This window comes from Ananas comosus, linkage group 6, assembly GCF_001540865.1.
Source record: "Ananas comosus cultivar F153 linkage group 6, ASM154086v1, whole genome shotgun sequence".
Lineage (NCBI taxonomy): Eukaryota > Viridiplantae > Streptophyta > Magnoliopsida > Poales > Bromeliaceae > Ananas > Ananas comosus.
Window position 1 is genome coordinate 3,013,644 of NC_033626.1, and position 13,352 is coordinate 3,026,995.

General features: G+C 34.1%; 1 protein-coding gene across 1 annotated transcript; it reads right to left on the reverse strand.

The window, feature by feature from the left end:
- On the reverse strand, positions 202–8,271 carry LOC109711568 (probable protein phosphatase 2C 59). The gene is made up of 8 exons (XM_020234699.1): positions 7,844–8,271; positions 7,398–7,525; positions 6,858–6,956; positions 6,292–6,450; positions 2,974–3,060; positions 2,789–2,880; positions 747–821; positions 202–641 (listed from the first exon to the last, which is right to left on the reverse strand). Exons 2-8 carry the CDS (start codon positions 7,468–7,470, stop codon positions 495–497), a joined length of 732 nt encoding a protein of 243 aa, XP_020090288.1. The 5' UTR covers positions 7,471–7,525; positions 7,844–8,271; the 3' UTR covers positions 202–494.

The following is a 13,352-nucleotide window of genomic DNA, read 5'->3' on the forward strand; positions in this document are numbered from 1 at the left end:
AATAACTAAAACTCCATCCATGTTTCAAATAACAAGACCAAGTCAACCGAGTTTGGTAGGATTTGACTCTTGCAACCAAGTTTCTATGCCAAATCTGCTCGGAAACTAGCCGAGCTGACACGACTCGGCAGAGTTTTGAGCCGATTCACCAAGTCTTGGTGAGTCTCAGCGCGCAGCTTCATATGATTTCGAGAACACAAGTTACAACGACACGGTAGATTTACGAAAACATTCAAGCATCTACAACAAGAACAACTAGTAGTCATTACATTTCTATGCATGACATAGTAGGTCAGCTAACACTTGATAGTGCACTCTATCAAGTGCTATTTTCTTCTAACAGTGGAAAAAAGAAAAAAAAAAAAGGATGAACATAAAAGCCCATGAATGAACACTAATAATCCATGCCTCCTAGAATGCAGGAGCAGCTTTCGTTATTTGGCGGTGAAATGTTAACTGTAGATACAGAGAACAAACTACATTAACATATTTATCTACTTCGATTTGTTACCCTGGCCAGATAAGATACGGACGACGACGCAAGTTATATTGTCAGCACTTCCTCTTTGATAAGCTTCCTGCAGGAGTCTCTTTGCAGCCTGCTCGGGATCCTCGATGCTCTTGATCATAGCAACAGCTTCCTGAAAGAAGTACAATTAGGGTAAGCAAATAAATAAATAAATAAATAAAGCGAGAGGGCAGGAAATCCATTTTCAAAACTGAAATGTCAAGCCTTGATTGAGTACCTCGTTTGAGACAACGTCCCACAGTCCATCGCTTGCAAGGATCAGAAACTCGAGAGAGCCATCAATCTTTTCTTCCTAATAACAACAATAACGTGCAAACAATTAAAATCATGCATTTAGAGTTCAGTCAAAAAAAGTTAGTTTAGAACTAAACTGCAATCTAAAGGGAGTTCGGGAATTAAAGCACAGTGGGACACATTGGTACATGCAACATGATCTTAAATCGAAAGACCCTTTTGCTGATTGGATCTTGTCGTCCATAATAGGTAGAATTCTATATAGATGTAGACTACTACCAGTACGGTAAAAAGAAAAAGGGAAACTTCAAACCTCCTACTGGGGTATAGCCAAAAAATTTACAATATGTAGTTCATAGTTCAACACTTTGAACAAGCGGTTACTGCTTTAGATTGTTGTTAAAAGTTAGCATATCCAATAATGTGTCCCATGAGAACAATATAAACAAGTGTAAAGCTTCAAGAACACCCTATGCAGTACTGCCTAATTGCACTTCTCCCTTTCTATCAGAAGGGTTTTTCACATCATCCGTGGGTTTCTTCGTACTTTGTGAGTTTGGAAACAAACTTTTGAAATTTCAATTGTCATTTATGTTCCATATTCATAAGAATATACAAAATGATGAAATACCCATTTTCACAATATATGAACTCCGAATTGAATTTAAAAATCAAAAGTAATTGAAGTGTAGATCCACATGATCTACTGATCTTATGGCCCCTCCCTAAATTTCCAGAGGGGTATTATAATCGTTAATGAAAAAAAGGAAATAATGATTTTTCAAAAATTTCGACCTTGTTTGGCATGTTGCCTTTTTTGTCAATAGCATCTCTATATCAAACTCTAGGAGAGGATGGTGGATTGCTTGCAATCCTCGCATCCAAAGTATTGTTTCACAACAAAAAACAAATATTTGGAAGCAACTTTTTATACTTCCAGATCTTTTTAAAGAAAGTTGTAATCCATCACTTGGCCGGGGTGCATTGTAAGCTAATTAACAATGGCAACAAGAAAAAGGTACTTCCACCGGTATATCAAATTATATAGAATTAATATCTAAAAAGCCAAAAAAAAAAAGGCAATGATACTAGACGTGTCCTTCACATTATGGTTTTGAAATATTAAAACAAAAAAAAGAGCCATGTGTAGTACGGAATACGGGCCAAGCTACTACGTCCACTTTCCTATGATCCAACGGAACATTATGCTGAGCACATAACACTGAAATGAGATGCAAACAATACATGATTTTTCGTCAATACTGGCAGTAGCTATATCAAATTTGCAATTTCGACCTGACAAAGGAGAATGACAGCATGCAATATAATCCACCACTCCACCAGGAAGCAAATTCATCTCATTATAGTACTTCATATTGATCTTATGCAGCTATGTTATAGTGGTTCTTCTTAGAGTACTACATGAAGAGGTGTATAACTGTACATATTAAGAATATATCTTATCGTATTTAAAAGTACCGGGTGATATAAGAATGATTTCATTTGCCTCTAATCATCTGATTTGAGAGACATGTTATAATATAACAATCATCTTATTTTATGTCATAGAATCAATTACCATCTCATATTTTTTACTTTATTGATATTTTATCCTTCTTTCCTTTTTTTTATGTGGTTATTTTTTTCAATTTATATTTTCCTCGTTAACTTTCTGTTGTTTTAAAAGAAATCCAACCCAAAACAACAATGTAACCTAAAATAGCCAAAATTGTTTGTTTTGCTCAAAAACCAAAAACCAAAAGGAGTTTATGAACCATGTTAACAGGCAGAGTGGTCAATGGCTATAGTACACATAAATCTATGTTGCATCATCAATACCAAGCAGATTTTCACATACAAAGCTATTGAACATTATATGTGTCAAAAATGATGAACTACTAAATAAGCACGACATTCCTACTGAGTCAAAAGTGTAATTGCCTGATTGTGAAAACAATATATTTTAACACATAGTGCACATGAGGAATTGCAATAGTTGAATGCTAGTATGGTAGGAACCCAAACCTGAATTTCTGGATCAGCAACAACATATTGCTTCAACAGCCTATCACCAAATGCACGGGAAACAGCAAGAACACCACCTACACGCCATGTTCCTATATATTGACAACAGTATTGTTCGACTGAGGTTACTTAGAGGCTTATATAATGCAGCAGAAGACTACTACAGATGTTGCAAAGAGAAATACCAGCCCACATCACAAAACCTCCAGCATCTTCAATCCGCTGTCTCTCATCTGTTTGGTCGGGCTTGTGATCCCGTGAAACTGCAATGGCTGTGGAAATCAAGTTGACAATATTAAATGAGAGCTGTTAACAAGTTAAAAAAGATAATCTTGATTAAAATGGAAAAATAAAGCAATACTCGCAACTGGAATAACTGGCTGGAAGTATCAGAATAAAATATGCAAGCATCACTATCAATGATGCCTCAGTAAACATATTTTGGGCTAACAATACTATAAGTTGTGAGTATTGTCTAAAGAGAAAAGAAACTACTTGACAGTTTCATAGGCTGCATGGCCTGCTAGCAAATCTAAAACTCTCATCCAATACTTCAGTGGTCTATATTGTAGAATTCTTTCAGCAATTTCGAGTCAACCAACAACTCCTAAAATCTAAAACTTCCATCCAATACTTCAGTGGTCTATATTGTAGAATTCTTTCGGCAATTTCGAGTCAACCAACAACTCCTATAAAAGCACAATAAAAGGTTTACTGGAAGTAAGAACTGAATTGGCAAAGTCCATATAATCAATGGAAAACCCAACAGTTAACAACAAGATATTTCTAACTGCCATTAGAGAGAGAGAGAGAGAGAGAGAGAGAGAGAGAGATTAAACTTCAGTCTGATATAACATTAAAGATACCTGCTTCTCCCTTAAAATATGTAAAGCCTATACTTTGACAGCATATCTAATGATATTACAAAGATATCTAGATCGCCAGGTTCAATCAATAACTGACCATTCTGGTAGAATATCTAGGAACCAGGGGACAAAGTGCAACTGACCAAAGAGTGCAACTGACCAAATCATGATTGCTGAGCTTAATTGAGCTTTGTAGGATCATTAGTGGAAAGTAGCTATTAAATTAAGACATAACATACAGTCCTCTGAAACTGATCCATATGTCCTTTAGTGCAAGTATATGAGGCACCAATGGAGATGCATGGAGTTGTAAGATTAAAACTTGTTCATGTCATATATGGCAATATGCTATAAAGCTAAACACAGGTTGTCATTCACCTCGATAGATGACTAACATGCCAGAATCAGGCAGCCTTTAAGAATGACATATTGGTATATATTGAAGCATGAAGTAGCTGAGCAGGTAAGATAGGTGGGAAATAAAGAAGAGGTAAGGTGACCTAAGCTAATGTGTGCCATTTCTAGGCTAAACTTAAGAAAGGAGTGGTTTTAAGCAGTTTCTACCTTCTCTAAACAAGCCATCTTCTTCTCCAAAGCTCCTTTAAGTCAACTGTCCCTGAATGATTGGCTCAAGCTTTAGAGCTAGGAGAAGTAGACAGAGTGAAGGGGTATCTCGGAAGAGCAATTCTAGAGTAGAAAAGGATGGAGGGGGGAAGAAGTCTATCTAAAAAGAATAAGAATCATGAATATTGGGATTGGATACTTACATCAGATTTTTAACATCATCAATGGAGGTGATTTAAGACATTATAGTTTGTGTCCTATGCTTCAAATTGATTATGCCTGTTTCATCTAAATGAATGTTGGTATTCATCTGTAATCATTGACTATGAAGGCATCAGATTATGCGAATGAGCATGTTACTCTGATACACTATATAATGTCTTGCCCTATGCTTAAAATTGATTATACCTGTTTCATCTGAATGCCTGTTTGGTATTCATGTGTAATTATTGACTATGAAGACATAGCTTATCCGAATGAGCATGTTATTCTGAGACACTTTATGTGAATGAGCGTGTTATTATGATACACTTTGCTTCTATCCTACTGATACTAGAGACACTGGGCCCTTATTGACACATTATCATTGATCACTGCTATTCTGAAACACTTTGCTTCTATCCTATTGATACTAGAGACAGTTCTTATCCCTTATGACACATGGACAGTTCTTATCCCTTATTAACACATCACTACTGACCACTGCTATTTTACTTGTATCCTATAGCCAATGCCTTAATATGAATGTTCGGATCCCCTGATATTTCCTCCAAGATTGCAAACTAGAAATGCCCCAGATATTGTTATAGGATGAAGAGACCGTACACCTGATGGTGGACAAGGGCCCGTGAACTACAAGATAGTTAACTGTAGAAACTAGTGATAAAACAGGTTCAATACCCTGGCTGCGCGTTTATATGTGTTAATCAATAGATCAGTTTGGACCCATGGTCGAAAAGCAAATTTTGTATTGTTTTGCCGTTTCAGTAGTACTGATACTAGTTCAATTTACATGATACTACCGTCATGTTATACCATGCCTAGTTGCTGCAAACTGCCTCATTGTTCATAGTTTTATTTCCTAAAGTTACCAATGCATGCTCTACAAATTCCATTGGTTTGTGCACACGACTACTATAGCTAATAACTCGTGCAATAACATAGATTACTGATTCTCTATTGTTTGATACTTTTTTAAATCTCTTCGAATTGAAGGTGTTCAGATCCTGTGGCAAGAATGTGTGCTCACTCTAGAAAGAGAATAGTATAAAAATACAGCATCAATACAAACCTTCCAAAAGAAACTGTACACGTCACCGGTAGAATTAATTGGTCCACATTATACTCTTAATATTGTGGATTTGTTTTTCTATGCTCTCAATCACCCCTCAAACTTAGAGGTTAACATCATTGAGTATGTGGCTTCTGCTGCCACATGGCCCCACTTATCTACTAGATCGGGTGCAAAAATTGAGATGCTCATGAAGTTTGAATGAAAGGTAAATTCCAACCAACATATATTATCAACCATGAAACAGATGAAAACAGTCATCTGTTGATCTTTTGGAAAAGAGAGATCTAACAATTAAGTAACAATTGTGCATTGCCAAGTCCTGCTAAAAGGACCTTGAATAAGAACGATCACCCTGCGTCGTAGAGTCAAAAACAGATTCTACTATAATAAGAAGAATCACTGGATGTTCATTAGTTATATCTTTTCTCCTCCTCCCAGACTACAAAGGAGAACTGTTACAGGAATGTCTAAGTTCAGAGAACCGGAAGAATTGCTAAAGTGACAGAAAACAAAAAAAAAAATGATATGGGTAAACGTGGTCCATAGTACGAAGAGGACTTTTGAAGATTGCCACCATCACAATGTCATTTCCATTCTAATCTACACAATAGGCATACCCAAGGGCCAATATGCTTAGCACAGGTCTAGGTGATGCATGCAGTCAAATGATTACTTCTCCATCACATAGATAAAAGGTAAAAGAACACATTATATGATAGCGGCATCTGCTCTTGAGTCAAAAGTTAAAAGATTTGCAATCGTTACAAAAAATGGCGTACCTTTTCCTGCTCTACAAATTACGACCCTAGAGTCCCCAACATTAGCAACTAGCAGACGGTCGCCAACTAGAATAGCAGTTGAAGCAGTTGAGCCAGCATCTCTATTCTGACTATTCTCAGTGTTCAGAAATTCAGTGTCTGTAAGATTGTATGCTTCGGCTGAAATATAATGGAATAATCCAACAAATTAGCAAGAAAATAGATTCCATTGACACAATATATAAAAGTGAAAAATATATAAAGACACCCCCCACTGTAGTCCATTTTGAAATAGACTCCCAAACGTTTTTCCTTTTTTGTACCTCTTTTTGAATTCCCCAAATTTTTGTTTATTTGATTTTAATTTATTTCCAAATCTATTCAATTGGTGATTACTTTAAAATTTACGGCTTTGCGTGCTTTTACATTGACAGAATTGTGTTTAAATATATCCCCAACAAATGAAAATCAGCAAAAGTTGCAGGGGCGGCTATCAAAAATAAAAAGTTGGGGGTGTCCTACACTCCTATTTCAAAATGCCCGGAGGTTGAGAGGCCTTCCATAAAAGATAGTAGAAAGGCTCTCACCTATAGCCAACTTGGTATCACTAATGAACTTTGGATGCCTGATTAAATTGCTGAATAGGTTCTGTTTAACATATTCTGCTGCTCGAGCACCACCGTGACCTACAATTACAACCAAGTAAGACAAACAGATCATGCACATACAAACAAGAAAACATTCAATTTATGAACGGAAAATTGCATGACCCCGATGCGCACATGCAAACTCTCCTTTGTCAACTATAGGTCATAGCATATTCATTAAATGACGGAATATACAGTTAGGTCCCTTAAACTCTGAAAAGTTACAAACAAAGTTGATGATTAAAGACTCTCAAGTCGAAAAAAACCTTAGTCGAGGGTTTCAACTTTCAAACAAAAAAGTTAATCTACAAGGACCTCTTGCCAAATTGTCTGTACTTGACGTGCGTCACTACCTTGTTGCCTTTGAATTTTGTTCATTTTTTGTGTTAAAAGAACAGTATCATTGTGAAGTATGAACCTCCAACCGTTTAAGACAATGGAATGTAGTCAATCCTTTCTAAAAAAAGTCGAACCCCTTACCATCAAAAACTCCAAACAGACCGACAAGCTCCCCATCAACACCATCAATTCTTGCCTCATAGAAATCCTCCATTGAAGCTCTTTTTCCCGGAGAGCTTGCATATCCATAATTAAACTTTCCATTCTCACTGGCAACAGAAAGAGGAAGTTAGTGCTAGTCAAATACTAATTCACAATAGCATGCACTTATGCATGAGTGTACAATAACTAACAAAAGTAATCCACCAAAGCAAGCAGATAAGAAGAGTTTTGAGCAAGCATTCATTAAACGTATTTATATGCACCAATCTCTTCTTAATTCATCACATCGAACAGGATAATAAATATGAGCCCTCAAAAGATAACATCTAATGCTCTATCAAATATATCAATTTAGTCAATAAAAAGATCGAAAACACAATATGCATAACAAATCAAATATGCTAGTAAAAAAATATTTTACACACCTTTTTTTGTTGTTTGTTGGTGCGAAAGGGCGGAGGATGTGGACATTCAGAATATATCCTTACAGCAGGAACAGTGATTCAAATTCATTCACGAACCGAAGGTCAGTGATTCAAATCCATTGCACGAACTAAAGGTCTCAATTGACAAGCTAACATTTTCGTTTACATTTTCAAACTTTCCCACAAGTTCTAATTGACGGAAGATGCCTAGGGATTGCCTAAATTATTGTGGATTATTAGCAAAACTCTACATCTACCGGTATTTATTGGCAACAAAAGGTGAAAAGTTAGTAATAATTTTTTTTTTCTTCTTAATTTTCTTACGAAAGACGACTTCGGAAGCTAACCAACGAAAACAATCACAGAAATCAATCCACACACACATTCAATCTCACTGTAATTAACAAAAGCACAAAAAAAAAGCGCATAAACAACGCTAAACGCAGCTCAAGTTAGTTCATGAAATTTAGTTTTTTTTTTTCTATTTGAAAAGCATCCTGGAGAACAAAGAAACAATTCAAAGGAGCAACAAGGAATTAAAAATAAACCACATATTATTAGCCAAAGTTTTGATGAGTTTATCAAATTCCCGAAAATTAGCCATATACACAAAAAAAAGATCAACAACAACAAAAATAAAGCCAAACAAAATCCAAAGAATCAAAACCTGAGTCCCCTCCGCTACACGGTGATCCATCTCCCCAATCGTGCTCAAATAACCCATCCCTCCAATCCTTCCTCTTTCCCACAGTTCGCACTCAATTGCAAACAAAAGAGAAAATTTCTACCAAAAGAAAAAATCAAGAGCGAGGCCCATCAACGACAGGAAAGAAATCGAAAGATCTCGCAAAACTCATCGTCGCTTCCACCTCGGATCCCAAATCAAAACTGGAGAAGAGGAGACGAGTAAGAAATTAAGAAAACGTACACGGAATCGAATAGGAGAGAGCTTCTCGATTCGAACAAACCCTAGACGCGTTTAGGGAAGGGCGAACGAGAGAAAAGGAGGAGGTGGGGTGGGCGAGAACGGCGAGTTTTTTTGGGGGGGGGATTGGTGTGTGGTGGTAGCGGTGGAAGAGGAAGAGGGAGAGAGCGATTTAAAAGAGAAAAAAAAAATTAAAAATAAAAAAAAATAAAAAAAAAAAGGGTGTGTGTCTGAGAGGTGAGATGGGTGGAAAAATTTTAAAATACACCAGTTATATTACTGACGTGATATTTTTTTATTAATAAAAAAAATAAAAAAAGAAAAAAAAGGTGTGTGTGGGGGGGGGTGGATGAGGAAGAGGGAGAGAGCGATTTAAAAGAGAAAAAAAAATTTAAAAATGAAAAAAAATAAAAAAAAGGGTGCGTGTGTGAGAGGTGAGATGGGTGGAAAAATTTTAGAATGCACCAGTTATATTACTGATGTGGTATTTTTTATTAATAAAAAAAAAATTTAAATACCACTCCTGTGGTTTCGTACTTTCACTTTTTAGTATCATATTGTTTAATGTGTATCGATTTAGTGTCATGTGGTTTCATTTTTTTTTATTATTAATTTTACTAGTTTTTTCCTTAAATTAGTGACGAAATTAAAACTAAAGAATATTAAAGTGACTATTTGATAAACTTAGGTGGGTATCTAAAGTATTTTGTATTTAATTTTACCAAATATTAATGAAGAAGCTGACAAAAAGAAAAAAAATAAAACCATATGGCACTAAATTGATACACTTTAAATCACAGAATACTAAAATAAGAAAGTGTGAAACCACAGTCTACAAGGATGGTATTTGAAGTTTACCCTTAATAAAATTGTCCCACTTAAATTCTTAATAAAAAAATATTATTATTGTATATTTTTTAAAAAAAAATATTATTAATTTGTTATTAATTATATGGTATAAATATGACACTGTAAATTTTCTCTAGATGATGGGTGGGTGATGGTTGACCGTTATACAGATGGAAAATGGGTGAACGAGCGGTGCTACACGTACTCTATAAAAAATAAAAATAAAAAAAGAAAAGAAAAAAAGTATCCAGAAAATGTTAATGTATGGTGCTTGTATTGATTTATACTTTGGTTTCTCAAAAAAGAAAAAAAGTCCAAAAACCAATTTTATCGCCCTTTTTGGTTCTTCAAAAATGTACGAAAATATATATATATATATATATATATATAGTTTTTTTATGAAAAACTTTTTTTTTATTTTTCGGTCGTTTCATTCTAAACGGAAAACTTTTTAAAACAGAATTTTCTACATTTATGAAAAAAATTAGTGTTTTCGTTTTGTTAAAAGAAAATCAGAAAATAAAAATACTGGTCTTTTATAAAATTTGAAGAAAATTTTTCAAAAATACTAGTTTTTCTTGGAATCAAATGGACAGGAAATTTTAAAAGAGATTTTTCATTGAAAATTGTTTTCTCGAAAAAAAAATTTCATATTTTTTGGGGACTCAAACAGCTACTTAGTTCTAACAAAAAAAAGTAATTTTTCTAGAAAAGTTTTTTCAAAATTTCATTAAAACAAAAGTGTTTTTTTTTTTTTGTTTTATGTACTGTTTTTATCGAAAAAGTAAAAACTATATAAAGGAATTTACAATTTTTTAAGTAACCAAACACTCTGGAAAAAATATATATATAAAGACATGCTAGATTTTAACATTTTGTAACCAAGTATAACTTTTTAACTTTTACAATTCCGTATGTTAAACTTTATTTATTAATTAAAGAAACCTTTCTCTTCGATAAAAGTTTCTGATTATACAATCACTTTGGTTGCTTATATTGTATATAATTTTGGAAAGATTTAAAATACAAATCAATCTATTTCTTCTACTTAAATATATAAAGTAATAATAATAATTGATGATTGATTCACTCTATTCTTCAATTTTGGAATATAATTTTCATATTTAAAAGAGAACAAATAAGTTTCTTTCTCATTTGAACTATATAAAATTATATGCAAAATGTGTGATCAAAACAGCAAGTTCAATTTGTAATTTTTATTCGAAGAGAGAGGATTATTAAACTGTTTGATGAAAGAGTTTAATTGCTCAAACTAAAAGTTCAGACGTCTGCTTTATAAAAGTGCTATTGCTTTTTTTTTTTTTTTTTTAGAGATAGGTAGCACGCTATCCGTTTCGTTTATTAAATTTAGAAATAAATTTAGCTGAAAATGTGAATCAACTAGGATTCGAACTTGGAACCTCGAGTACCAATCACCAAGCCCTTTACCACTTGCTATATGAACGGTCGGTATAAAAGTGCTATAGTTGGTACGGCCTTTGTTCCTTTTCAACACAAGAGAGCTCCATCGTCTTCTATATCTATCTATCTATCTATTAATTCTCAATATATATAACTAATGTGACACAACCTTATTTTTTTAGGACTTTTTTTTTTCTTTTACGTAGGTCCGTATATTCTCTCTTCAGCTTTCTTGAGCAGTTTCTTTCTTCTCTTAGGAGCTATATTTATTTTATTTTTTTCAATAATTCTTTGCCTCATGTTGCATTTACTCTGCCTTTTTTCCACTGGCCCTTCGCCTTATATTTGCTAGAGGTGAGATTAGAGAGCAGGGAGGGCACCGGGAGCTCAACATCCTACCCTAACGCTAATTTTTTATCCGAAAATAGTAGTTATCGGTTATCCCCACCAATACCTTCATTTTCTATATAAAACTATCTAAAATTGTTCTTTTCTCCGGAAACAACTCAATTTTCATCTAAACACTATTTTTCTTATCCTCATACTTGTATCTATCCCTATAATAGCTAGTTCTTGTTTATACCCGAACCAAATGGTACCTAAAAGTAGTGGAACGTCTACAACTACGGAGCTCAAGGATGTCGATCTTGAGCCTGATCCTGTTGTCGAAGAAGAGATTGGACGCAAGCGTACTGTGGCGAAAGAAAAGGCACAGCAGTAGTATCATTTATTTCTTTATTTCTTTTTTATTTTTTTACCATATCGGTTAGTAAAATTCTGTATTCTCTTTGCTGTATTAGATTGTATACCTTTTAGTCTCTTAAAAATAATATTGTATAACTATCAATATGCTTATTTTTTCTACTTTTATGACTATTTTTATTATTTAATGTAAGGATGTTAACAAAATTAGATTTATACAATGATCTAAAAAATAGTAATTGAATGCAGCGATAATGGACTCATGGTGCAGTGGTGCACAAATCCATGGTGTGAATGCAAATAATTCAAACAAAATAACTTTCAAAAATTTATGATATCAACGGTTTAAGTTTAAAAATTTGAGAATCATAATGGATAATCGAAAATTTAAAAATAATACGCCATTTACGATGGAAAAATAGCCTTAGCACCACCTTTTCCACCGCTATGGGCATAATTTGCTCTAAGAATTAGTTTCGTATTGAGTTCAATAAACAACATTGGGTCAAAAGCATATAAAAAATACTTTTTTGTTTTTTTGAATGGACCGTAAAATATATATCTTATGATAATATGTAACGTGGCATTACATTCGAGAAGTAACGAATTTTCTTTTTTATCAAATTTTTAAACTGTATAAAATACATTATTTCAGCAATCCCAAATAAAGGCTAAAAATCCGTTTGGCTCAACGTAAAATCATAAAAAGTAGTTTTTTTGTTGAAAAATAATTAGTAGAAAAAAAAATAGATTTTAATCAATATTTGTTTCATTAAAAGGAAAAAAGATCCATGTTTATTTGGTTCAATAAAAATAATAAACCATAAAAATTTTACGCAACTTGAGTTTTCGTTTTTCGCCGAAAAATAGCGAAAAATGAAAATTTTAATTTTTTCACAAATATGTAAAAATACTTTTATGGACGAATATTATTCCATGGAACCAGACAAGCAAAAAAATGTTTTTTATACTGAAAATAATTTTTCGATTCTTTTTACGTGGAACCAAATCAAAGGGTACATTTTGTGGTAGCCACAGCAATGTTTGGCTGAAGTTGTTTTTCAACAAAAAGAAAAAAAAAAAAAATTAAAGAGGGTGTGTCATGCCAAAATCGTGAGAGTGGATTACGTGGCAGCGATTGAGAGCTGCAACAAGAACAGAGCGGCAAGAAACCAAAGTTGCGTGTGGACTTTTTTTGACTCTGGCCAATGGGCACTCAACACGTGGAGGCAATCGCGTTGGCTAGCAGAGTAGCGTGTCTAGCTCAAATCGGATCACCAAATCAGCCCAGATTGGCTCAACTTCTGTTAGCAACACTTTGGAGGATGTAAATGGATTCAGGTTGATTGAGCTCTCACTACAATCCGCTCCGAATGCAAGAAGTAAAGTATCCATCGACACGGATCGCATCCACCGTGCTATATCGTACCAGCAAAATATCGACACGATACAGCCCCTCTGCCGATAACATAATTCAAAACCCTCTATTCTTAAATTAGTAAGGCTTAGTTTGGTATTGAGGTGGATCTAACGCTATTAGATAGAATGGAGTTGAGAAAAAGGGATACGCTTCTGCGTTCTCCGATGAAACTGCAGAAAATATATCGTAAC